The 27,271-nt window shown below is 42.9% G+C and overlaps 1 protein-coding gene across 2 annotated transcripts in view; it reads left to right on the top strand.

Annotated features, from left to right (window-relative positions):
• The window catches only part of prrc2a (proline-rich coiled-coil 2A), a 41,277-nt gene extending 14,277 nt beyond the window's left edge, over nt 1-27,000 (top strand). The window contains exons 8-26 of one of the 2 annotated variants that reach the window (XM_041225756.1): nt 670-752; nt 1,152-1,303; nt 2,106-2,205; nt 2,493-2,673; nt 4,071-4,193; nt 6,258-6,792; nt 7,068-7,255; nt 7,671-7,992; nt 8,201-8,399; nt 9,533-12,427; nt 19,104-19,264; nt 20,346-20,455; nt 21,385-21,508; nt 21,840-21,910; nt 22,271-22,474; nt 22,804-22,922; nt 23,312-23,477; nt 25,467-25,655; nt 26,295-27,000. In XM_041225756.1, coding sequence (XP_041081690.1) covers nt 670-752; nt 1,152-1,303; nt 2,106-2,205; nt 2,493-2,673; nt 4,071-4,193; nt 6,258-6,792; nt 7,068-7,255; nt 7,671-7,992; nt 8,201-8,399; nt 9,533-12,427; nt 19,104-19,264; nt 20,346-20,455; nt 21,385-21,508; nt 21,840-21,910; nt 22,271-22,474; nt 22,804-22,922; nt 23,312-23,477; nt 25,467-25,655; nt 26,295-26,480 — 6,108 coding nt within the window. In that variant the 3' untranslated portion in view covers nt 26,481-27,000. The remainder of the gene's footprint in view (nt 1-669; nt 753-1,151; nt 1,304-2,105; nt 2,206-2,492; nt 2,674-4,070; nt 4,194-6,257; nt 6,793-7,067; nt 7,256-7,670; nt 7,993-8,200; nt 8,400-9,532; nt 12,428-19,103; nt 19,265-20,345; nt 20,456-21,384; nt 21,509-21,839; nt 21,911-22,270; nt 22,475-22,803; nt 22,923-23,311; nt 23,478-25,466; nt 25,656-26,294) is intronic. The other variant, XM_041225757.1, reaches the window with a different exon arrangement.
• The last annotated feature ends 271 nt before the right edge of the window (nt 27,001-27,271 follow it).

The raw sequence follows: 27,271 nt of genomic DNA, 5'->3' as shown, positions 1-27,271 counted from the left end.
ATAACAAACAAAAGGCTTGGACCCCAACAGGTTTGTTAAATGAAAGTGTACTCCACTGCTGAATTAGATATAATAACATTTGTTTTTAATGGAATGTATTACTTGTTTATGTATGCAGTATAGTTGAATGACTTAAATATTACAAATAAAATAGTTTGAATGTGCAAAATGTATTAAACCTTTTTTTATTCTGAAACCAGGATTTAAAATTTTTTAAAAATGCACAATATAATAATTTAAATGCTATATTAAATATTATTAGGTTTCATGTAGGCATATTTAATAGTACAACATAAGATGTAATTACTGCATAGATGAATTCCCCAGGAAAGGCTGATTTGCGGCAGTAGTCTCTAACATAGCTGGTTTATATGGGTCTGAAATTAATGGTTTAACGGGTTGAACCAGACTTGTTAAGTACCAAGGTAATGGTCAAAGTATGTGGTACATTGTAATATGTTTAAACAGGCTCCTGGATTCAGACAAGTTCTGATCTTATGATCAAGCTTTGCCTCTACTAAGCTACATAACATAATTTGTAACTCTGTTTGTACCAGCCATTCTGTGATGTGCTGACATCATAGTAAAACATTTGAAAAATATTTGTTTATATTTTATATTTGCTTTATTAATGCGTGCTCTAATTTTTTGTTTGGTTTGTTTTTTCAGATGTACCCCCCCTACTTGCCTTTCCCTCCCCCATATGGGCCCCAGGGACCCTACAGATACCCCCCACCGGGAGAAGCACCCAGGTCAGGATTATACCCTGCGATATAAAAATGAAACGGTTCACCTTGTAAAACTGAAGGCTGTGTGTGTGTGTAAAGCTAATGACATGTTGTTGTGATGCAGGTACCACTAATAGAATGTAAAAGTTGTAGGCATGTTAGTGTGTGAATGAAGTTCCTGGCTTGTTCTGATGGAGGCGCTCTCTTCCCTCCTTATAATGAAGGTGTCTGCAGTCATTGATGCAGGCTCTCATTTTCCTTGTCTGTGTGTACTTGCTTGCAGACTTTCTTCCGTCTGCATGCCCTTACAGCAGGTTGTAATGTCTGTCTTCCACTGGCATGTTGTCCTCACTCTCCCCCCTGGTCTGTTTATGAAGCCGCTGGCATGCTGTCCTGACTCTCTCTGTGCTCACCCCCCTGCAGGTTTGCTCGTGTGCCAGATAGAGGGGGAGGTCCCAGGCAGTCCCAGCATCCCTCGCGGGCCTCGGAGGTGGTCAAGCGTCCCTCCATCCTCAAACAGGACGACTTGAAGGAACTGGATGAGCTGGACCACGACATGGATGATGGCTGGGCAGGCAAGGCCCTTATAAAAGCTTACCGTGTTTTTCTCATTGTTATACTATGCCAGGGGTGGTCAGTCCTGGTCCTGGAGAGCCACAGGGTCTTCTGGTTTTTGTTTCACTCAAGTTCTCAATTACTTAATTGAACCAGTTGTTTTCTTAATTGGTCAACACTAGCATGTTTCCCAGGTCTTTGGTCATTCAGGATTTAGAGACCCACAAAACCTGCAGGATTGTGGCTGTTCAAGACCAGGATCGGCCACTCTTGTACTATGTGTTTACCAGAGTTTGTATTGTTTATTAATATGCTTTACCATGCCTCTTTATTCTGTACAATGCTTACCTGTGCTTTACCCTGCTTTCACTGTCTTTATTACACATCTGTGCTTTTACTGTGGAAATTTTACCATGCTTTTAGTACGGTTTATTACACTTTGCTTTGCTTTTATTAGGGGGCGCTTTTATAAAGGCCGAGGTGTGGAGACCTGGCAGGACTGCTTGTTATAGAAGGGGGTGGGAGTTGGGATTGGAAGGGCCCTTGGTGGAAACCATTTAACTTTTCTAGATCATTTTTTGAGATCAGTTGTTTTTGTCTTAAGTTTAGAAAGATATACTAAGTCTATTAGTGTCATATTCAGTATTTAGGCTAAAAGATGCAGTCATCTAATTTTTTTAAACAAAGACTTGCTTCTTGGGTTTTAGGACTTGGTTATAGACATTCATAATGATTTATTTTTGTTTGAAACAAGCCTGATTCCAATAGTTAAACTGTTTTGTGGATTAAACAGAATGTAACCCCTCTGTGTGTGTGCTGCAGGAGCTCACGAGGAGATTGATTACTCGGCCAAGCTGAAATTCAGCGATGATGAGGGGGAGGAAGAGATGGAGGAGAAAGGAGACAGTAGTAATGCAAACTGGTGAGAAACAGCTTCATTAGCATTAATATGGGACTGCTTTCATTGTGATGGGCTTTTGAATTACAACACTAGATACACTGCTGCATCCTGGTACCTTTGTTGTGGAATGAATTCAGCTGCAGATTTGGAGCAAAAGCTGTTCTACTGAAAAGATGGAAAGGGTTACCTGTGTTGTTACCAACATTAGATGATTAAGTCTTCAGAGGACATTAAACTGTATTTATTCACACACACACACACACACACTCCTCCTTCTGACAAGTTTTCTATTTTTGTTTTCATCTCAGGGAGCGCCAGCGTTCTCGCAGCTCCGACAGCGGGGGGAACAGCCGCAGGGGCACCCCATGCGAAGAGCCACCCCAGGCCAAGCCTGCCTGGGGAGACGAGACGGGGGAGCAGACCCCCGCACCCCAGCAGCACAGGCAGGGGGGAGGTGGGGTAAACAGGGGACATGCCAGCGACTACCAGGTAACCTAGGGAGTGTGTCAATGAATCGGGATACTTTCTTTACATGATATATCATATTGTAATAGAGGTATGTATCGTAATACAAGACCAAAAGCACAACATAGCACGTTGTTCACCAAGCGGTTCTTCAATTAAAAATATGTGGGTTTTATAGTTGGTATAAAGTTGGTAGTTACTGATATGCAGTAGCAGGAGAAGATGATGAGGCGTGTCAAGGTAGTGTCCCAGGCTAAGCAGGGAGAATGTGAAACAGTGTAAGATTGGCTGGCGAGACTTGAGGACAATGGAACAGAGGAGGATCAGCTTCCTAGTCTTGTCCCTTGTGTTCATCACCAGCTACCCTGAAGTACATTCTTGCAGGATATAAGGTGGTTCTGAGCCAGGCTCCCTTCACTTGGTATCTTGACCAGGTGCTGCGATGCTTGGTATTAGCACTGGAAGAATGGCATAATAAGATCAACATCTCGCAACCAACAGAAAAGGCTATTCAGACTAAGTTGCATGGGACAATTGATGGCTGCTAGAGATCGGAGAATGCAGGCATATGTTGGCCTGCACCTTATTTTTTCACCCGAAATTTCAACAGCTACCCTTCGACCTGACATTGTCCTGAGGTCAGTCTAATGATGCCGTTGGAGGATTCTGTGGATGAGGCATAATAGAGAAAGACAATCCAGTATGCCAAGTTAGCCATTGCTGGAACAGCAAGGGTAGAGTGTGACCCAGCTTCTCAGAGTTATTGGTTTCAGTAGACAACAATTGCACCGTATAGTGAAGGCTGTATCCGAGGAGGTAGAGAGAAGTAGCAACTGGATCTGATTTGACAGTTGCCGTGCTGAGGCGCTAGGAGGATGCCCTTTGGTTAATCCCTGGATCCAGCATTACTCTTCAGCCATCAAAACTGGGCCAATAGGAAATCCAGATTACCTGGCTAAGGAGAAGCAGTGAACACTCATATTACAGCAAAGCTAGGTCTTGGTTGGTCCCACCACTACTATCTTTTTATCTTGGTGAAAGCATTAAGTAAATAAAAGCTAGTCTTGTGTAATAAACAGTACAGTTTATTGTGGAAACCAGAAAACTTTAACTTGTACTTAAGAGTTAAAAAAAAAAAATCTCCTACCGACTAACCAATGTTTGTAGCCTGTGTAGGATTACAACAAACCTGCTTGTGATAACTTTCACCACACATGAGGAAGACCTGGTGAAAAGTAACCCAGAACCATTGAAGGATTTTCTATTTTGTTTTATTTTTATATGTAAAAGTTAACAATTATCATGCTTTAGAGTCCTAACTGGATGCAGCAAAAGTAAGGTAAAAGTTAAAGCCTTTTTTGAAAGTGTTGTAGTTAGTAAACCAGAAGTACAGCTTGTTGACTTTTTTCCTCTTCCACTAGGGTCGCAGGGCAGGTGTAGCCCCTCCCCATGAGCAGCAGTCTCCGCCCCCTCATGGCCCTCTGACTGTCCAGGGGCCGCATGGGTACTACAGACAAGTTCCGCCCACACACAGCGTTCCACAGGTAGGTAGAAACATCAGTGTAAAATGCCATGGGTAAAACTGTAAATGCAGATGCGTTTGCACGTGGTCATGTGATCCTGGGACACGATTTTAAAATTCCGTTTTAAGAAATGTGGTTTCTAGATTGATCCTTTTGTTTAATGGTTGCCCATCTCCCTGCTCCCCCCCCCATATTCTTATGCAGGCAGGGTTCCATTCCTACCTCTAATTTACACCAGACCTAATTCATCAGGAGCGCTGCCAAATTCGACGTTTTGCTTAACCTAAATTCTGCAAGAAACCTGCAAAAAAAATAATAAAAATAATTTAAATGTCAATTTCAATTGAAATTTTTTTTATTGTTTAATAAAAGTATTTTTACCAAAACACATACGCTTCATACATTTTTATTTTAATAGGGAAGTTGTCATCCCCTCACTGAATTAACCCTAGTAGGGTTTAAATGTTCTGCATTGTTGAAGTTTTCTAGTGAATGTGTTTTAGGATCCTATTTCACAAAAGAAAAACCAACTGGAGGCACAGTCTAACCCTACTCAAACAGTTGCGTTGTGTTTGTACAAAATCTGTTTTCACTTCGCTGAAAAATTTGGAGAGATTTTGAATTTCACCAGAATAGTTTTTTGTTTGGCATGTTTTAAGCGTCAGATTGACTGTGTACCATAATTGCTGCACCTCTTTGTTCTCAATACAGCTGATTTTTTTGATAATTGACCTGTGCCAAACCCGGTTTATAAATAAAGAACTAAAAAAGACTGCCAAATATGTTGTCACTGTAGAGTTAGGACACACTTAAATACATTTTAAAAATCTATTTTTGTTTTGTACTGCATTTTTATTAATCGGGCTGCTTTAAAAATGACAACTTTTAATACAAAAATAAATAATTACATAGTTATGGTTGGTTTCCATTGTGATGCAGCCTGCAGAATGTTTTCCTAGCTCCTAGGCAAATGTCCACACATGTAGAAATAATCCAGAACTCAAACACCTTCCCATAATTTCTAATGCAAAACCACTATTGCACTAACCAAAATTTGAGCCCACTTTTCAGATTTAAATAAAGAAATTCTTCTGACTGAAGTAGAATTTAGTGGCATGTCATGTAGGGTTCCAAGTTATAATATGACCTGCATTTGGGTGATTACGATGACCATTTCCAGATGCAGAAAGTCTGGTCACGTTGTGGTCTGGGCTTGTCAATTGCTTGACAAGTTACCTGAAAGCTGCCTCGTATTTTATGATGTAAAGACATAAATGTACTTTATAACTCTGTGTGGCCTCAGTGCAGCTCCAGAGTGTAACCCTCTCCTAGGTGATGTCTGATATTCTCACTGATCCATTTCTTCCATCCACTGGGTGCAATGTTGCCAGGGGACAGGTTGATGGTTACACTCTGGTGTACTGGCTGTACTTCAAGATTAGACGTGTTTTGAGAGCTCTATTTAGGACACATTGGTGTTTTTAACCAAGATGTGATGGCTGTAGTAGAAAAAGATTAACAATGTACCTAGATGGTCACAGACAAAACTGTTAGCATCCTGTGCTTTATTATACCACAGGTAACAGATTAAGGACAAACATTTAGTAAGCTTCAGTTATTTAGAACGCTTTTAATACAACAAAAAGCAAGATGCACAGTTTCTAGTAATTTAACAAAACAAATCATCTTCAAAGTAATTTAAAGTTTTCATTAATTGTTTGTTCATGACAAAGGTATTGATACCCCTGTGTTCTCCTTTTGCTTTGATTACAGCTTTCAGGTGTTTGTGATCATTCTTCACCAGTATGTTACATGTTGCTGTATGCTTCTCTTAAACCTGTGGGGGTAAAAATTAGTTGCTAGCAGAAAAAGTTGCCTAAAGGAGACAGATTTGCTATTGCAGAAAAATAAACTGACTCTCCAATTTGTTCATGGAATCTATAAAGCCCACGTAACACCAGGCAACTTTTTCTGCATTTGTATTTAATTTCCTCAAAGTAGCTGAAATTATGGTTTTTCACATATTGTCGCTTAAATTGTTCATATAGTGAATGGTTCAGTGCAGTTTTTATTTTTTTTTTTTAGGAGAGGTCCACTTCGCAAGCAGTGTCCACCCCTGTCCCTGTGCCAGGCCAGGCAGTGGCGGCCCCTCTCCCCGCCTCAGGGGGCTCTACAGCGGGGGTGGCACCGGGTTCATCACCCTCAGCGGGGGCTCCAGGAACAGGAGGTGAGGATGAAGATGAGACCTGGCGCCAGCGCAGGAAGCAGTCCTCCACGGAGATCTCTGTTGCCGTGGAGAGGGCGCGCCGTCGCAGGGAGGAGGAGGAACGGCGCATGCAGGAGGAGCGCAGAGCCGCCTGCGCAGAGAAGCTGAAAAGGCTGGATGAGAAGTTTGGGGACAAGCAGCCGCAGCCGCAGCAGCCAGTACAGCGACCAGAGAGGGTGTCCTGTGCTGGGAGTGAGGAGGCGGGGGAAGGAGGCAGTACAGCCAACACCCCCAGTCCTGTCCCCCCAGCCTCGGAGAGCGAGAGGGAGGGGGAAGAAACGCCACCTGCTGGAGTGGTCAGCTCTAATCACAGGCAGAGGGCCAGCAGCAGCAGCAGCTTTGAATCTAATCCTGGTACTTTATCCCTGTTACTAATTTAATAAATGTTATTTGAAAAGGTCTCTCCTTGTAAGTGGGGCTAAAACTGTATGTTTCATTGGTAAAATGTGCAGGTCATGGTATGATTCCATATTTATTAGGTTTGGTGTTTCTGTGGCTATATTTCCAGTATTTGGTCAGTGGAAACAAGGAATTTGTTTCTTTTAAAATGACAGATTTCTTTACAGTAAGTTTGCTTAGTGAATCGACCCACGACAGCACAGGTGACTGAATGTCTCCCCTCATTCTAGCCGAATCACAGCCGGCACCCCCTGTCCCTTCAGAGCCAGCAGAGATGACGAAGGAGGAGCCGGGCATCCCCAGGAGCGTGGAAGGTTCAAAGGTCGAGACAATGTCACAAGCTCGGCAGCCAGTCTCGACACAGGGCTACTCCAAATATCAGAAATCCCTCCCGCCGCGATTCCAGAGGCAGCAGCAGGCAAGTTTCCATTGCAGGGGGATTTTTTGGGTTCATTCATGCTTTGCTGTAACCTGCACATGCCACAATTTGGTTTTGCAAATATTTTAAGGGATTTTTTTGTTGGAAAATACAATTTGACTGTAATTGAGTTTGTTAAATTACTCTACATACAGTATTCTACTTACTGTGCAGTGTCATAACTAGCAAAATGGGAGATGTTAACGCAGCTTGTTCTTTTCCACTGCTGTAATGCACGTGCTGCTAAATTTGCATAACTAAATTGGGTTTATCTACAGTATATGTGCACTTTTAAATAGTCATAAGTATGTCAGTTGTTGGACATTAGCTAAGCGAATGTTGAAAATAACCCTGTTAGTGTTAAGTGGTGTGCACTATGTTACTGAATCTATTTATTTATTCTTTCATCTTTCAGGAGCAGCTCCTCAAACAGCAGCAACAATGGCAGCAGCACAGCCAGGTGGCACAGAGCCAGCTTCCTCCTCCACCCCCATCCCTGCCCCCGCAGGGTGCACAGCAGCAGGGGGGTCCCGGGGCAGGCATGCCTCTCCCTGCACCCCCACAGGGAGCCCCCAAACAGCCCATGTACCCCCCCGGATCAATTGGCAGGCCCCCGCCCATGGCACACATGAACTTCGACCCGCGCTGGGTGATGATCCCACCCTTCATGGACCCTCGAATGATGCAGGGACGCCCGCCTCCTATGGACTACTTCCAGGGCAACATGCACCCCTCTGGTAGGAAGCAGAGCAATGAAACAAAAAGTGTCACTAGTAAAGGTTGTAATTTATAAATACACACCAATGTGTTACTCTCGACTGGTTTCACAGATCCCTGCCGCTAATCTTGAACTCCCCAAAAGGCTACTTTTTCTGGCAACTTTAAAAAAGTAAATGGTTGACTTTTGTTTTGTGTTTATAAAGTCTCTTCCACTTCTCTCTCTAGGTCTGATGGGTCGAGAACGTTCGGACAGTGGTGGCTCGGGCTCCGAACCCTTTGACAGACACCCCTCTATGCTCCGGGAGCGCGGGACTCCCCCCATGGACCCAAAATTGGCCTGGGGGGCCGATGTGTTTGGTGCGCCGAGTGAGTGTCGCCCCCTGGGGTCTCCTCTGAGACATGAGGATGATGACAAAGTGCTCAGGTAAGAATACATTACATTCAAATAATTATTTTAATTGCATTTAACACCTGGTTCATTGTTGTTCTGTGTAACATTGTCATTCCAGCTCAAGTGGACCAGTAAAAGCTATTCAACCTATTATGTGTAGTAAGTCTAGTGAGAACTGCAGCTTCAGTAAGTCTAGTGAGAACTGCAGCTTCACTCTTTGTAGAGCAACAGTGTAAGTTGGCAGATGGGAGCAGGATCCAGGGAAGGGAACCAGGCTCTGTGGAGACCAGAGAATGTGAGCGGAGTAGTGACAGAATTCTTCTCACCGCTCATAATATCTTCTGCTCTGGTTTCTTCCACACACACACACACCCCCCCCCCCCCCCCCCCCCCCCCCCCCCCCCCCCCCCCCCCAGTTTGTTGTCAAGATTTAATGTACATTCATAAACGAATACCATTGAATCTTCTAAAATTTATATTCGCATAGTTTTACCCAAGTAAAAAAATAAATAAAAAAATTCCCAGCTATGAGCAGCAAAGAAAAAAGCCTACATTAAGTTTTATCTAATTCAATTTTTAAACGCTTTATCATTAATTGATACTGAAAAAAATGCGTAAAATTAAAAATAGTGCAAGTCAGGAAATATCTTGTAATAACAGGTTTTTTTAATGTTGTGTATTCGCCTATTTTGAACTTTTGTATATGTTTCGTATCAAATCGGCTTTACTGGGCTTGTTTGTATCTGAATATCTCATAGCGAGGCTTCCAGACCACCCTGCACTGTATGAACTATTCTGCAGAGTGCAGAAAATATAAACCGTGTTCACAGTGCTGTATGGGGGCATAAAGTTTTAAAAAACTTTTGTGCAAACTCCATGGCCAAACATGTATTTAATTAAAATAAAACTGCTCAGTAGTTCTGAGTGGTGTGGAAGAACGGTAATATCCGATCCATGCTCCGCTCCAGCAACTATCCCACGCTGCTCCATATAAAATTGGTGCGCTCTGCTCCGCTCACACACACTGGTGGAGACTAGCATTTGCAGGGCACAAGAGTTTTTTGTTTAGCATAAGAAAAAAAAATACTTCAAAACCCTAAACCATCAACATCATAACAGCATCGACAGTTCAAAATCAAATCCTTATTTCTTTTCATTTTTTTCAGGAGTGACACTCCTCCAGTCAGCCTGCGCGATGGGGGCATGCCTCCCCCATCTCCGACTGCTGCCCCTCCTCCTAACACTGCTACTTCCCAGCACCCACACCACCATCGCCACCAACACCCCCCACACCCCCACCACCAATCCTACCTGGGAGGCCGCAGCTACCAGCCTTTCCCCGAAAACGGGGGTGGAGGGAGAGGCCCTCAAAGGGTGCACCGCTACTCCCACGAGGAAAGTTCCAGGGGTGGGAACACGCAGCCAAACCTCTGGGGTACAGCAACTCTCCCGCAGAGCTCAGAGAATGTCAGAAGCAGCGGTGGTGGACGTATTCTGGATTTGATCCCAGATCAACATAAAGTTCAGCAGCACCAAATAATAATTCAGCAGCATCCGCAGCAATCAGCAGTAGCTGCAGTTCCTTCCCAGTCCTCTGCTTCACTGTCTGTATCTGCGTCCTTAACTTCATCAGCATCCTCTGCTGGGGTTGCTGCTGCTGGGGTATCTGCTGCTGCTGTTTCCTCTTCGAGGGAAAAAAACACAGAGGTCCGAAAGCCCGAGAGTGGTCGCGAAACTGCAGCAGGAAAGAAAGCAGACTCTTCTTCATCGTCCTCCCGGGATGAGGCCAGTGCTGTTTCCAGGCATCCAGAGGAACTGGGAGGCAGGAGGTCTGATAAAGGTGCTGCTCCTGGCACCACCACCTCCCATCACTCGCACGCCCACAAGCCACAGCGCGGCCGTGAGCATAAAACTGAGACCCACTGGGGCCCGCGGCCTGGCACCTCAGCTAACAGCAGTAGGAGAGGTGGAGGGGGAGGAGGTGGTGGGAGTAGTGCAGTCGATGAAACTAACCGGGTAACCTCTGGAGGAGATAAGCACCTTCACAGCCAGGGCAGCAAGCGGGCAGGGCCGATCAAGCGTCCCATCGTGAAGGAAATGAAGAGGGAGAGAGAGGGAGGAGGGGGAGAGGCAGCATCAGAGGAGAAAGGGGCTTTGAAAGAGAAAGCAGAGCATCAACAGGAGCAAGCATCGTCACAGTCGAACTCTCAGCAGCAGCCCAAATCTGCAGCCCCTGATTCTTCTACCATTGCATCTGCTGATGCTTCTACTACCAGTTCCACTACCACTGCTGCTACTATAAGTAACGCTCCGTCTTCCAAAGATAGGGATCATCAGATAACTAAAAACAGCAGTGTGGTCAAAGACCGCCCGGGGAAGTCTGTAAAGGATGGAGAAGGGGGTTTTGCTTCTGTGACCCGCCGAGAGCGGGACAGAGAGAGGGAGCGCTCTTACGACAGGGGAAGCTATTCCAACTCTGCCAAAGGCAACCGAGGCAGCAGGGGGAGAGGCAGCGGGGAGTTCTATGGCCGAGGCAGAGGTTTCCGGGGCACCTACGGAGGCAGCCGAGGTAGGGCTGGGGGCAGGGGCAGCCGGGAGTACAGAGGAGGGGGTGGGGGTTACCACCAAGACTCCTACAGAGGAGAAAATGGAGGACGGGGCCGACTAGCTCATCCTCATCACTCTTCCAGCTCTGGGATCAGGGCCCGTAACCACAGCGAGACCAGAAGCGAGGGCTCGGAGTACGAGGAGGTGCCCAAGCGCAGACGGCAGAGGGGCTCCGAGACCGGCTCTGAAAGTGCAGCCAGTGACGTGGCGCATTCCGACAAGGAGGAACGCAAGACTACCAGAACTGGCACTGCCAACCAGCAGCCGACACGCGAAAGCCAGCCGTCGACCCAACACTCCACCTCACAGCCAAGTTCAAGAGGACCAGGGGGCAGGATCTTCACACCCAGAGGAGTGCCGTCCCGTAGAGGGAGAGGGGGGTTGTACAGAGGCGGGCCAGGCAGCAGACAGCCCCCTTCTGCTTCCTCAAATAGCGGTTGGGGGCAAGGTCCCAAATCTGCAACCTCTTCCTCCTCTACTGCTAGGAAGCAGCATCAACACCCTCCTGCTTCTAATCTGCAGCAAGCAACAATGCAGTCTTCAAAAGAAAACAAGGCTGATAAAAAGACAGAGAAAAGCGAGCAAGCGCTATCAACAACACAGCAGCAGCCTCCAAACACAAATCCCAATTCCAATCCGCCGGCAATCCCTCCAACTGCTCGACCCTCCTCCCATCCTCACCTGGAAGGCTCCAGGTTTCTCCCCCGACCTTTCGAAAGGCCCCCGCGCAGGAGACGCCACGGCAGGTCCCAGCACCAACAGGACAAGCCCCCCCGCTTCCGTCGCCTGAAACAAGAGCGGGAGAATGCGGCACGCATGAACGGGGAGCAGCGCGACGCCAGCGGGCAGCAGCCACCGCAAATTCCCCCAATCCACCATACAATTTCGTCTAACTTGCAGCAGAATGAAATGGGAGGTGTGAGTGGGGTCACATCTGTCTCTTCCTGTACTGCCAATAATAATAATGACAACGTTCATAATAACCACAGCGGCCACAACCATCACCATGCACCGCAGCAGCATTACCAGCAGCATCACCATCACATGTCCAAGGAGGCTCTACGCAGCCCTATCGGAACCAAATCTCCAGACCTATCCAACCAGAACTCGGACCAGGCCAACGAGGAATGGGAGACGGCTTCTGAAAGCAGCGACTTTGCAGATAGGCGAGAGAGAGAAGGGCCGTGTGGGGGTGGCGGCAGGCATTACCATCATGGTGGAGGGGGTGGACCCAGAGGAAACGGAGAGCTGTCCAAAGAAGCGGCGGCGGCAGCAGCAGCAGCAGCAGCCAAGCGCAGTTTCTCAAGCCAGAGGCCCGGCATGGAGAGGCAGAACCGGAAACCAAACACAGGGGGAGGGGGTGGCAGAGCGGCCAGGGGAACAGCTGGGGGCCCTGGCAATGGCAGTGGTAACCGCGGCGACAAGCGCAACTGGCCGTCGCCCAAGAATAAAAAGTAAGCTGTACCCGTCGCCATCACATTCTCACCTCCCTCTCCTCCCCATCTTTGTGTTGCAGTCATGTGGCTTTTTAATGGGAATGTGCATTTGATTGAGTGTGTAAGTTAGTATAGAGAAGTCTGGTATTGTGAAGCCCCAAGCTCCAAAGGTTGACATCCTGATTTTCTGATCCAAATTTAAGCCATCTTCTGATGAAAGCCCTTTCTGGTCCATATTCAAGATTGTATATTTTTTATAATTACCATTGTTGGCCTGAGTGATCTTTTTCTCTTGAAATTTCCTAACCAGGTCTATGATTCTGGTTTTGACAAATGTTTTTAAACTTTTGATTAAGGAACTTAAGGACTAAGCCTGAATCCAATTCCAGGACTTGGTGTCTTTTTAAATACCAGATTTGAGAAAATAATGTTCCCACCGATTTTACCATGCTCTCTCACACACGTGTACACCCTCTGCCCTCCCTCTCTGTTAACCCCCACCAAGATGCTGCAGTGCCAGGGGAAGTGTGGTTGGAGGGGATTGCCATGTACCCTCTTCTGTTTCTCTGCCAATCCCTCATGCCCTGTCAAACATGGAGAAGAGTTAAGTGACAGCAGCATAGCATTTCTAAAGACTCATGACCCCTGAGCTTAAACAGGGATCCAGTTAGCTGATAACATGGACCTCACAATGTCTTTCTTGTAGCATGTTGTAGTTTGGGATTCAGAGGATTAACAGAAGAACTTTTCATTTTGTGTCATGCATACACATACCCACAAAAATATACATCCCTCAAAATACAAGAAGTTCAAGGGGTGGGGGGGTGGCAATGCGTAGAGAACGTACAGTGTCATTTTTTTTTTTTTTTTTTTTTTTTTTTTTTTTTTTTTTTTTTTTTTTTTTTTTTTTAATATGGGTTGTTTTTGTTTGGGAGATTTATGAAAAGGGACTGGGAAATCCAGTCACACGTGTACCAACGTGCATTCCCATATTCATGAACGTTTTACATGTCCAGGGAGTAATGTATAAACAGAAGTGTCTTATTGAAAATAATTGATAATAAATAAAAGTTTTTCTTTTGTTTTAATGGTTAACCTGATTCTGAATGACCTTTATTTACTATGATCAATTTCATACTCTGTGTCATCTTATACACACACACAGTGCTCCCTCGCTATAAGGCTTTGTTATAATGTGCCTCAGATATAACACTCCTACAGCATGTCCCCCAATTCCCTATACAGTGATTCATGCAATATTTCTGCAATAATTACAGTACTGGTGTTCAAACTGTAAACAACTTCTCAGTCTAACTTCCGTTTCTGTTTCTCCCCCTTTTTGATACAGTATCTGAACTGAAGATAAGCTAAGCTGGCATTGTATAACACACATCTTATTCAGCATTCATTTCATAACTAAGTAAATATTAGGCCTATTACGTGGTTATCTTTGCTAATGTATTGACTTTTTTACTACGAGAGGAGCTGCAGCTTTCTCTGAAAGAGTAGACGCTTCAGCTTTGCTTCAGCCTCACTCCGGCAACCGAACCTGGGGCGAGCCCATTCCCTCTTCCCTCCCCCTCCCAACCAGCTCTCCTTGCTCTTGGTTTGCTTGTCTGTCGCTTCAAAGTGAATTCCCGACCTCCGTTTGGTAGGGCTATTTATAGTCTAAAAACTGCTAATTAAAATGATCTACGAGTGGGAATGTTACCTTTTTTTTGTTTTGTTTGGTTTTATTAAAAATATAGCTTTGTTTACATGGTGCTTTATGCATGGTTATTTCACAGAAAGTTAGATTTTTGCTTCACTATACATTATAGAGAGAGAGTTATTTTATTTTGTATTTGTCAGATGTGTATTGTGTCCCGTGGCACGCCCTCCTCCCCTGTTTTTATAATGCTCTTTGGTTACAATGCTTATTTGTCCCCCCAAGACCTGCTATAGCAAGGGAACGTTGCGTGTGTGTGTGTGTGCATGCAATTTTTAATTTTTAATTTTTTGGAAGGGATGCAAGTTGTCCACAGTAATCCTAAATGGATCGTAGTCACATTAAAGAACATTAAAACCTGGAAGAGCACATGTAAAGTGGAGAGAGAGAGAGAGAGAGAGGTGAAATCGCAAATAGAGAAAATAGATATTCAGTGCTAACAAACTCTTCACGTGAAACGAGCAACCATGTTTTATGGTGTATTTTGCCGAACATGTAACAATATAATATGTAGGAGACGGGTACAACATTATATAAAATACAGAAATTACTGGTACAGTAGAGAATCATACAATCGGCTAAAAAAATAAATACAAAATCCAAGATTTAAGTATCATGCATAACAATGCATAAAACAACTGTTCAAATGCTCCTGAAAACACAAGAGCTGTATGCATGTAGACCTCGCTTTTAAAGAAAATTCATTACAAAAGTGTCTCTAATTTGACAAGAAATATGAATGGGTAGCTAAAACATTCTTTAAAACAATGATCTAGCCCAATGACATGAACATTTTCCCCAAAAATGTACCACAATATGTGGTGAAAAAAAGGGAAAGCCTTCATGAAGAAACCTTGTACTTTGTTAAACATGGAGGTGGCTCAGTCCTGATCTGAGGGTGTATTCACAGGTCAGGGACTGGAGACGCTCATGGGATTAAATATCAAATGAATGTAGCCGTATATCAAAACACACTACAAAGTACATTGATATACCATCTGCGCGTAAGCCAATTGGCAGACAGTTTATTTTCCAACATGACAATGGCCCAAAGCATATGGCTAAGTCAACTCAAATTCTTGAAGAAACCAAAAAGTTAAGTCTTGAAATGGCCTTCACCATCACCAGATTTCAATCCAATAGAAATGCTTTGGATTGATCTGAAAAAAAGTTGTAGTCAATCACTGGCATATCCAATGTGTCTGGGCTGCAGGAAATGTGCAAGACAAAATGAGCCCAGATTTCGCCAACAAGATGCAACATCCTTTTTTAAGAATGATCACAAATGTCTGAAAACCATAATAAAAGCAAAAGGAGGACACACGAAATAGTAAAACAGATGCCATAAATATTATTTGTTAAATTACTAGAAATTGCATTTTTGTTTTATTAAAAAAGTGTTTAGGTTTCTTAAATGATTGTCCTTAATCTGTTAACATGAATTATGATATAAGCGAACTGTGCCAGTACTTTTCGGTGTGACTCAATATTAAGGGTTTTGAATAAACTGTTGAACACAAAAATAAATCGCCTTACAAAACACACTTCCTGTTATGTAAACAATAATGTGAACACCTATGTTTTACATGCATGTTTTTACAACGGTTTTAATAGAGGCAAAATGTAATACTTGATGGAGATAATAATTCAGTTTCACTGGTGAGGCACCAGCTTAGTATGTCGTTAATGGGAAAACCTTGCTGTACACAGACCATGGAAACTAAGGATATGTTCTTGCAAAGCATGTTCTTATTACAGACTGGTGGAAGTAGACAACTGGGTGCTGGAGGTGCTCAAAATATTCGCTGCCAGAGTGAACACTATGGTTAAAAGTGCATAACAGAAAATTTAAAATACATTAAAAAAAAATCAAATTTATCCTGTTCAACACTATGAGTGGGCTTTCTTTCAAGGATGCAAGTTATAGAAACACTACCCCAGCCTTTCCCTGTGGGTGTCAGGAGAGGAGGTCTTATTGGCTGTAACATGGAAAATGAATTAAAAGACAAGAGGAAACCAGGCTGGACCCTGCTGCCTCTTGGTTAATCTTGAGATCTGAGTGGGTCACTCTCAATGAGATGGGCTGACCAGGCTGGACCCTGCTGCCTCTTGGTTAATCTTGAGATCTGAGTGGGTCACTCTCAATGAGATGGGCTGACCAGGCTGGACCCTGCTGCCTCTTGGTTAATCTTGAGATCTGAGTGGGTCACTCTCAATGAGATGGGCTGGACCCTGCTGCCTCTTAGTGGATCAGTGGGCTGACCAGGCTGGACCTGCTGCTGAGATCAGAGCAGATCACAATCTCAAGGAAATGCACTGACCAGACCTGACCCTGTTTATCATGAAAAAATATTTTATAATATGAAGTACACTGGAACCATAGTTCTCTTAAGATGCTATAGTAGTTGATGAGTGTCAGTGTCACTTTAAGAATGTTAAGTTTCAAGAACTGGGAACACTTTGTTTATTTTTATTTTATAAGTAGCTCAGCAAATAATGTTTTTGCAGTTCTCCAATCATTTGTATAAACTAATTAAGAAAGAAACGAAACATGCCTGCTGATATACCCAGAAAATAGGGGACTGAGCCAACGTACCAACATGGCTGTCAGACAATAAACTGTTGTCAGACCCGTTTGACCAGCAAGTTCACACTATGATTTTGTCGCCCGATTCGGTTGGTCAAAACATTCAGCTTAGTACGCACATTCACAGCTTTGTAGACAGAAATGTAGCAGCACCAATGGGCTACCAGGTGTTCAGTGTAGTGACTAGGCACCTGGTTGAAACAAGGGCATGGACTGTGATTTTTCCATTCCACAGCACAACTTTGTTCCAACCAGTGAAGGTCAGCGAAATACGAGACAAATTTTATATTTAAAATATATAAAAAAACAAAACGGCAAACATGATTATATTTTGTAAATACATCCAAATAATATATAGAAGCTGTACAATAAAAGCTAATGTCAACCCCAAGTACACCTTATCCATTAACCTCTTTATAGACTAGTGTTTTTGTCATAGATGTCATCCCACAGCCAAGTTTTTAATGAATGTTTTTACCAGTCGCTATAAAAACGTATTTGAGACCATCTGTGTATATGTATATGTGTGTGTGTATATATATATATATATAATTATAATTTCCAGACCCTTGCCAGATCACACATCTACACACACACCATCACCCCCTACTTCCTAATCATTCAGCAACTGCATGTAGCTGTTATATTACAGATCTAGATGTACAGAATAAAGGAAGATAATAAAATATGTATATAACTGTAATTACCTACTTTCTACATTTAATTATTGCATTATATGTCCATTCAGAATTCAGATTTAGAAGTACAAAGTCAGCCATTCATAGCGTATCCTCTAAGTTATATTACATTCTCTATGTATAATAAACTTTGTTAGTATCGTACTAACAATGAAAAAAAAAATCACACATATAGTTACCGTTATTTGGATATGTACAGTAAAATACACAGATCACTATACATGGAATGTTACAGTTTATACATGCATATCCTTCCAGAGAGTGTATTTATAAAGTTGAGAATATCACAAAATTCATTACTCACATATATTAAGTGTTGTGAAATGCAAAATACAAATAGAAAGTTTCTCTTGGGCCAATAAGAAAAGCACTTAATGTGATCTGGGAATGTGGGCTTGTAAGAGGGTGACAGGTGCAACACCAATCAAAGCCATTCTCTTCAAAATGAACAGCCTGTCAATCAAACTGTGTAAATAAAGACCAGTCTAGCAGGTTGGCAAAGGGCTTGGCTGTCTCTGTGAAGTTTGGTGCAGTTCAGTGACGGGTTGCCATAGTTACACAGCTATGGGGGAGGGGACACATAGCGCAAGATCAAACATGGCTGATGGTGGCTTCTCCAAAGATCACTAGGGGAATCAAACCTTAATGGAGGCTGCAGAGCTGTTAAGTCTACTGTGCTTCTTTAGCTAATCAAAGTTCATCTTTCAGTGCTGAACGGGGACTTTATCTGTAACTGCGTGTCATTCATGATGTCACAAGATCCATTGAACACAAGAAAAGAAATGCTTTTAATATCTTGCATGCATTACAGCGATCATGACGTTTAATAAGTAACAAGACACACTATCTACTGACGACTGGTCTCTGCTGTTTTATCCTTAAATATAAGAAACAGCAGTACAGAATAAAAGAAGCTTAAAATTAGATAAGCATGTGGATGATTTTATAAGAATGTTATAGACCTTTACACAACTGGACAAAGTCCCTTGGGCTGCGTCAGGGTTCCAGTTTGAAGGAATTACAGAGGTCCTTCCATTTGAGAGGGCAGAGATCACACACAGATTATTGTTCAGTCCAGTGTTGGATGTTCAATTACAACTGATGGCATAACAGTATTGTCTGGGCATTCCCTCTCTAGATAATATCGAGATCAACTCTTTTAGAGACCAGAACCAGAACTGCACTTTGCAGAAGGTGTTACGGGCAACTGTGAAACGATAGCCAGTGTTGTTTTTAACGAGGTCTGATTCAGATCCGATTTCAGTAGTAGGACCTCGGTCAGCATCTTTTGGCACAGTAGAAAGATATGACAGTCTTGGGCGACTGGCTAATAAAACAAAGATACTTATTATAGCGTTTAAGTCATCACCTGCTGGTGACTTTTTAAAACTCAAGTTTAAATCACCCCTGTGGTCTCAGTTGAGAGCTCAAGACATTGTCTGAACTACAACAGATAACCATTATTAAGTGGTGTTTCTTACACCCACTGGGGGAGGGGGGTTGTAAGTGGCTAGGTTAACATTTAAACAGCTGGTGTACTTGGAGTTATTTGGAGAGCTGCTGGTCACAGGGTAGCTTTTCATTTCTGAGCTTTAGAAAGTCACCTGGATGTAATGACTGAGATAGAAAGTGGTGCTATTTGAGCTGTACTGTTATATGTAGAGCCCAAAGTAACAGCTTTCTCTCACACCTCTCTCACAGGCCCGTGGAAGATTGCTCCCCGATTCTGAGCGCTCCAATCCCACCCACCTCCAGCGCTGTGTATCGACTGGATCAGATGGTGCCCTCGGACCCCTCCGCTATCCAGCGTGCAATCGCTGAGGTGCAGGGGCGCCAGACCCCACAATACAAACATCACCCAGGTATTGAGAACATCGCAGAATAATGTGCTGTGTAGGAATCAATTAGCCTGCCAGTGGGCTTCCATTTAATTCAGTGAAAAAGAGGATGTAGGTTTACCTGCTTACTTAAACCAATTACTGAGTGATTTGGGTCAGGAAACTCACTACAGGTTCACTGACTCTTGTAATAATAACTCTAGAATGGGCTTCGAGTGATTGCTGCTGGCACAGTCCTAAATGTCCTACACACCACAAAGCAAAATGGCGGACAACAGAAAATGTATTACAAAATACACTACAAAACAGAGATGCCGCAAACTACCAAAGTCACCACAAAAACTTTGCTTTCAGTGTTTTCTGACTTCCTAAAATTCAATGAGAAAATCTTTAATAACGTTGCGCTATGGACTTGAAAAACATGACTTTCTTGACTGATTCATAAAACAATTATGAACTGTACACCTCAGCTCACAGTGGGAAACTAAAGGGAAGAACTATAGCTACCTTTGGCGGACAATGATCTCAGCCTGCGGCTTCGGGAATTATAGTCCCCTTTTGGCAACTATAGTTCTTCCCTCTATGAGTCTCCTCTCCAGTCCATATTTTATATATATATATATATATATATATATATATATATATATATATATATATATATATATATATACACACACACTGCTGTGCAAAAGTCTTAGACACATTCAGGAGTTACAAATTATATATCGATGTTATGAGCATCAACAGTTTACTCAAAGCCTCCATTAGTGTTTTCCACAATTATAACAAGCTTGTCATTTAGCAATCTTTAATTCACAGTGATCAGAATCTTCAATAACTTGTGATCACAACAACTCAAAGTAAAATATACATGAGCAGCTAATATGAAGTGTTGTAGTAACGAATCCATCACATTTACCCCGTGGTTCTCAAAAAGGGGGGGGGGGGCGTCCCCAATCCCAAAAGTGTTTTTTGCCAAAAGTATTAAAGCACCCCCCACCCAAAAAAATGGGATGTCTTAAAATATCAGACTTTTGCTCAGCAGTGTATGCATAGTGTCTCCCTACCACAGTTAAACAATGAATAGATTTCTTGTGGCTTTTAGACTGTGATGGCGAATTCAGCAGCTATAAAAGCGAGAGAAGCAGAGGGTTCAGTCAGCTCCCTGACTGCAGAGGGAGAGACAGGAGCTTGAAGAACGAGGACCTGCTGCAGGTGAGCACCTCACCTTGCCTTGACCCAAAGTATTACTAAACATTGCCATGGAAACCAGCCAACCCTATTGGCCAATCCAGTGTCACGGGACCACACATAGTCAATAGCCACTCAAAGTAATCAAAGAACTCTTGCTCTCTGACATCACTCAGCAGTCACACTTCAGCATAGGGTTAAGAGAACAGATATTGAGTGTAGCTTCCACCTTCCAGTAGAAACCTGTTCCCCAAGCAACCTTCAGAGAAGCCCATTACTGCCCACTGTGTCACCTGTGTAAGACTCAGGGCAGCACCTTTCCACTATAAGCATGAACTCCGGTCAATATTTCTATACTGTGAGATAGAAGTTAGTATGTGTATATAGTGTTGTCATGCCAACCAAAGAAGCACAGCTGATTATTTATTTGAATGCATACTGTACATTGCAGGTTTCAAATGTCTATGAGCTTGTTTAGTGGTGTCACTGAAATAGGACCCTGCACAATTATAACAATATTAGAGCTCTATATGGTGAGCTGCTGTAGTTCTACCAGGTTTCGGTGCGTTATATAGTGTGGGCATGTGAGCAAAGCCCCGTGCACAGTACAGTACAATACAGAGAGACGACCCTTAGAAAAGTTTGCACAGTACTTTTTAATTTCCCCATGCTTTTCCCATGGTTATACCATTTACCGTGGTTTTCCATGTTTTCTGTCATGCTCCCTGGATTTTACAATGCGTACCGATGCTTCACCACACTTTCATTATGCTTGATATGCTTTTACTTTTCTAATGGTATATCCAGCACTGTCGATGAAACGCTTGCAATAAAACCTGATAAAATGACAGCAACTACCCAACGTATGAAGTGAGTGTATCACAGTGTAGGCTGGGTTGGTTTTGCATGCTGTCCTTTGCACAGGGTGCATTTTAATGTTCTTTTGCCCTCAGAAAGCATTGCGCACTCTGCATTCTGCTGCTCCGGGAATGCACAGCAAGCCAGAAGAGAGCCTCGATCTATCACAGCTGAACAATGACAGCTTAGGAACCCGTCACTGGAAAAGCTCAAACACAGGTACGAATGCTCAGTAGGGATCATGTGTCCTCCCCTGTGATCCAGATTGTAATTGCTATGCATCAGCGCCTGTGCTACCTAATAATAATAATCAGTGGTAATGACAGTGAAATGCAGATTACAGATTATGGTATTTTATTACTAACCAGTGTTTATTCCGATCCAATTATTCCTGTCCATCCAATTGCCTTTCTGCATGGCATTGTAGAGATTTGCAAAGCGAATTGCTCTTGAGTGAACTATATGTGGGTGCGTGGAGGATGTTCACATACATTGGAACTAAATGTATGTTAATAAAAGCTCCTGGTTGTTGTTGCTTCTTTTTTTGAAGATTCCTTGACTGTGCCTTCTGCTGCGGACCAGTGGCTCAGACCTGCGGACCTGTTTGAAGACAGCTCTGAGGTGAGACAACCTTGATGCACAGCGATTCTGTAACAGCATGCTCACCTGTGCTTCTCTCCTCTGTTCAGGGATGTTAATCAGGGGTCAATAAAATAAAAATAAAATAAAATTTTTTATATATATATATATATATATATATATATATATATATATGGAAAACTATGCTTTGGAGTGCACTAGAAGCTAGTAAATGATAAGCAAGAGATGTTGCAGTCGGTTTTTCTTTGTGGTTTTTTTTTGTCTTCCTTGTTACTTTTCATATCACAGATTTAGCGTATTTTTTAATATAGATTTGGAACGTCACATGTTAAGAAATGTATAACTCTGTTAATGTGGGGACCTCTGGTGCACTCCCCGCAGGTGAGTCAGGCAGACAGCGGGGTGGATGTTAGGAGTGATGTCACCGATTGTTCAAGCACCTCCAGCCAGAGGGACTCCCCTCACTGCAGCGTGGCAGCGCCACACCTTCCTCTGCTGGAGATCTGCGGCACTGCACCCCCGGGGAGGCACCCTGCACAGCAAGGCAGGTTTCAGCCGAGTGACAAGCAGCACCAGCAAGGCGCGGTGAGGAGATGTATATGAAGACATGTAATATAATATAGCAATAAAATAATGTGACTTGAATGCTGGCTTGGAAAATATAACAGTACAGACAGAGAGAAACAAACTGTTTCTTCCTCTCTCTAGCTGTAAACATTGTCCACAAAAAAAATAAGCATTATTTTAGAAAGAAGATCGAAACTAAAAAGAGCGTTTTTGAGAAAGAACCGCTAACTAGGGAGAAAGTCGCAGTTAATGGTAATCGCACTTATTTTTGGCCGCTAATCAAGTAATTGAGAATGTGGTTCTGGTCTAGCCCTGGTTGTCTCTGATCGCTGTGCTTTTCTGTTCAGTACCAGGCCCGATGGGCACCCCAAAGCCCAGCTCATACCCGGATCCAGTCCTCCTGTGCAGTCTCCTCCATGCCTCTCCACTCCAGCACTGTCTGCTCCCTATCTGCACAGCCCTACCGGTGAGTGGGGCTCGCAAGAGCCCTGTCTTCAGGATGATTACAGCGAAACTGCTTTCTCGTTCACGTGTAGGGTCGTATTTTATAAATGTTTCCTCCAGTCTTTAATTAACTGCTATTGTTTGATAAAACTTCATTTATTCATTGATGTGTTCTTTATTTTATAGGATAAGCAGTCAGAACGACACACGCTTATATTCAGTAAAGCTCGCACGATCCTGACCTGCTGTTCAGTAGCACAAACGGCACCTTTTTCATTTAACAAAACTGGAACCAAAACAACCAAATAGCACAATTCCAGGCCTCTTGAAGTGTGAACTACATCCAGTTCCAGTTTCAGATTACAGCACAGTGCTGTTTTCAAGGTGTTGTTCTTGTGTGTGTTTTTGCAGGTTCTTTCAGCCCAGCTCCAGCCCTGTGCCCTCGGTGAAGGGGGCTGGGTGTCCTGTCAGCCCCCTGGCCACTCCCCCTGCAGAGATTGGCAAGGGTGTGTCCTACCCTGGAGCCAGCTATCTCTACCACCCAGCCCAGTTCGTGGACACGCGTCTGCTGCAGGTGGCAAGTTACTCCTCCTCCTTCAGCTGAAGCAGCTAACGCAGAGTGGCTGACTCCATTGTAAAAAGGGATATGCGGCCCAGAAAGAAACTAACACAAAACATTAAAATTTTACATTTGCAAGTCCCTACATTAAACATAATGAATAAGTCTTGAGCTCTGGTAATTGTAACCAAAATGACTTTATACTCAATCTTGTTTAATTTACAACACATATATTGTTACGCCTGTTGAACAGTCTTGACTCGATGAATTGTCTTGGAGGCTTTTTGACTTTCTCAAAATTTATTTTTGTAATCTTCATGTATTGTTGTGCCCATGGTTGTTTTACTATTAACCCTTTGCGGTCCTATGTCGGACCAGATCCGACATTACAATTTTTCCTTTCCGATCAGTTGTCGGACCTTGTCTGATGTCATCAAAAATACGTCATGCACAGGTCTCTAGTCTTTTTTTCTTCAGAAGAAGCCGGGAAAAGCTTTCAATGGCTGAGTGAGGCCGACTGAAGCGAAGGGAAGCCAGAGTAAAATAGGCGGATCTGAGCAATACACATAGCCCCTTCACCAGAGACAACATGCACGTAAGCAAGCAAGAAAGCTGCTTCCGCATCCAGCACTCAAAAAATATCATGGACATTTGTCAAGCCATTTGAGATGTTGTAGTAGTAAAATAATGACTTGGATAGTATTATTGAGGAGTTTGGTGATAAAACGAGTGATCAGAAGATGATTTATCAGTATGCACTAATATGTAGAGATATGTGATAAATACAGCGAACATGGGGTGGGGCTTGGTTGGAGATGCAGTACTGAGTATCCAGTTGATATACAGTGCCTTTTAAACCTGTTTTACTGTGAATAAAATTACCTTCAAACAGCGCATGTAAAATAAACAGTTAGTGTGAAAATAAATTGGACCTGACAGGCGCTGAATAAACGGACCGCTAAGGGTTAATATAAGAAAGAACACATGCTATACACAATTAATGATGAAAGGCTGCAGTGTTTAGTTGTAGTGTAATAAACAGAGGCGTTTGGCTCAGACAGATAGACCGTAAGATCAGAGATAGGAGGGTAGATTCTCTTTAACACACACACAAACTTGATGATGTGATAATACCCAGCGTCCTATGAATATTAATAGTAGATCTGAAGAGTTTATTCCAATAGATTTTCCCATGGTTATGCTATATATTTACCACAGTTGACCAGCATTTGAATTGTTTTTTATTTATGCATTACACTACCTCTCTGGTTTTACAGTGCTTGCCTATGCTTTACCATGCTTTCGCTACATTTTATATAACTTTACAATGCTTTTACTGTGGTTCAATTTTACTATTGCTTTTACTGTACAGTAGTATTGATTCGGTGTCTGAATATTATTGTGATTGATCAGTGTGTGTTCACCCTTATGAAAGTTTCCCATAGCAAAAGCACCAAAAAGTGTAATAAATAAGGCTGTTATTTTTCATGGTTATCACTGATTTCACAATTTCAAAGAAATGTACAAATTGCTGTGTAATATGTAATTCCCATTTCTAAAAGAATAGGGTAAATATATATTTTTATCACATAAAAACAGCAAATGTTTCTACAATTTAGCATTTACTGTTTTTCATGTAAGCATTTAAATATTTAGGAACATTTGTTATATAATATCGCTAGAGAAAATGATCAATTTTGAATGCACTATTTAATAAATGTTATTATTAATTGAGAAATATCTTGAAATATCTATTTTTAGACAGTGAGAAAATTACAGCCCTAGTAATAAAGCATAACATGGTGAAGCATAGGTAAGCATTGTAAAGCCCAGAGAGGGATAAAGCGTATTAAAGAACATGGCCAACCATGAAAGATTATGGTAAATGCAGAGTATAACCAGGAAGAGCATGGGAAAACTGCAAAAAGACCATGGAAGGCTTTCATGGTGTTTTACTGAGTCCCTGGCATGACTGGGGTGTGTCTTTGCTTTGCTGTGTTGTTTCAGGTCCTGGTGCCCATGATGGATTGTCCGAGGCTTTCGAGGTACGGTGCGGCCCAGCAGCAGATTGGGGGTCCCCTACCTCCCCCTCCCCCAGCTTCAACACTACACCCCCTGAGCCCAGTGGAGCTCAGCCCAGCACAGAGCTCCCTCCCCCTGCCTCAGGGGAGATTCTACAGGCCTGCTGCTCAGCTGGTGAGTCCCAAAGCAGGCCTCACCTTGAGGAGTTCCCCTGGTCCTGTTGCAGTGCATTGCTATGCTAACTAGAGCCACCATGCTTCTAAACATATATATATATATAGTGGTGTGACTGCACTGAACTAAACTCGACAGCTGACATTTCAGCCTGTCCCCTGCAGTATAAGTCAAAGCTGAATCCGAGTCATGCATAACTGAATTACTTCAATGACAAACGTTTCAACCAGTTTTTTTTTTTTTTTTTTTCCCCAATGGCTTTGATGTTGAAATGAGTTTTGATTCATATAGGCCAGGGAGAATAACATGTATCGCTCTTTATATCAGTGAAACTACAGCTGGTTCCACTGAAACCTCCCTGGAACGGCGGTAAGCTTGTGGTACCCCCAGACCTGTCGCTGTATACCGCGGTTATCACGTGGTTTTTACCTCTACACTGTGGCTAATCAAGCTCATTTTAAAACCTGGAATGGGGGAAACTGCTGTGCAACAGGAGTGAATGATTTAGGGACTCAGGAGTTTTAGACCAATAAAAATTTAATAACTAAATTAAACTGAAGCGGATGCATTTACTGTTCTTACCTGTGGCTTCTTTGCAATTATCGTGGTTGACTATTTATTTATTTTATTTTTTTACAGGGAGGTGCAGAGACAAGCTCACAGGGAGGCGCCTTGCAAAGAAGACCCTTTGAGCTCCCAACCAATCAAATGGTCTTGGGGAGGCAGGGGGCGGAAGAAAGGGTCCCCCCTGTATCCAGAGATTGGAAGCAGACAGCAGAGAGCGAGACCAAGACAACAAAGCACCATCCACCACACACCAAATAGAGAGAAAGAGAGAGATAGACTGACACCCACTGACACCCACTCACACACACACTCAGTGCTCTGTCTGTAGTGTTTATAAGGATGTTGCACCATCTACCTTGTAGATGTAATATTCAAAACTCAGAGGGCCATGGATCAAACTGGGGCAGAAGTAAATCTTTCTTTGACAGATGTCCAGACAGACAGATAGGGAGACTGGCTAACACCCATAGACACCACACACACACACACACACCAAGCAGTCAGACAGACAGACAGTAAAAGTGACAGACACACAGGTGGACACAAGATTCCAGACGGACGCACTGACAAGTGGACAAAGCTTTAGAAAGCTGTTTTATTTACTTTTATTAGAAATACTAAGAAAATACAAGGAAAAACATACAAGTGAAACTAAATAAAATAAAAAGCAGTGTCCAGATTCACCGTGTTGCATCTGTATCTGTTCTGCTGGAGTTTGAATTTTGTGTCTCAAAAGAAAAAGCGAACATGTTTGATCAGTAAAAGTTGGTTGTTTTCAGTTGTGTTTAGTGCTTTTTTCTCTTAAAATATATAATATATAGTTTTGAGATTTACGATTATACTGTAGATTTACTGTAGTATACTCGTAAACCTCAAAAAACTACTCACTTCTAAATCTTTTGTAGTCATTTTTGTATTACTTTATTATAAATACATGTTAATTTGGATTCATATGTTGTTTTTTTCTGACTTTATGTGAACGAAAAGACACAAAAGCACTGGTTTTCTCATTGGAAATAGTGATATTTCAAAATATCACTGTCCTGGTC

This window comes from Polyodon spathula, chromosome 24 (assembly GCF_017654505.1).
Source record: "Polyodon spathula isolate WHYD16114869_AA chromosome 24, ASM1765450v1, whole genome shotgun sequence".
Lineage (NCBI taxonomy): Eukaryota > Metazoa > Chordata > Actinopteri > Acipenseriformes > Polyodontidae > Polyodon > Polyodon spathula.
The sequence above is the reverse complement of the archived record's forward strand: the minus strand, read 5'-3'. Positions and strand labels throughout refer to the sequence as shown.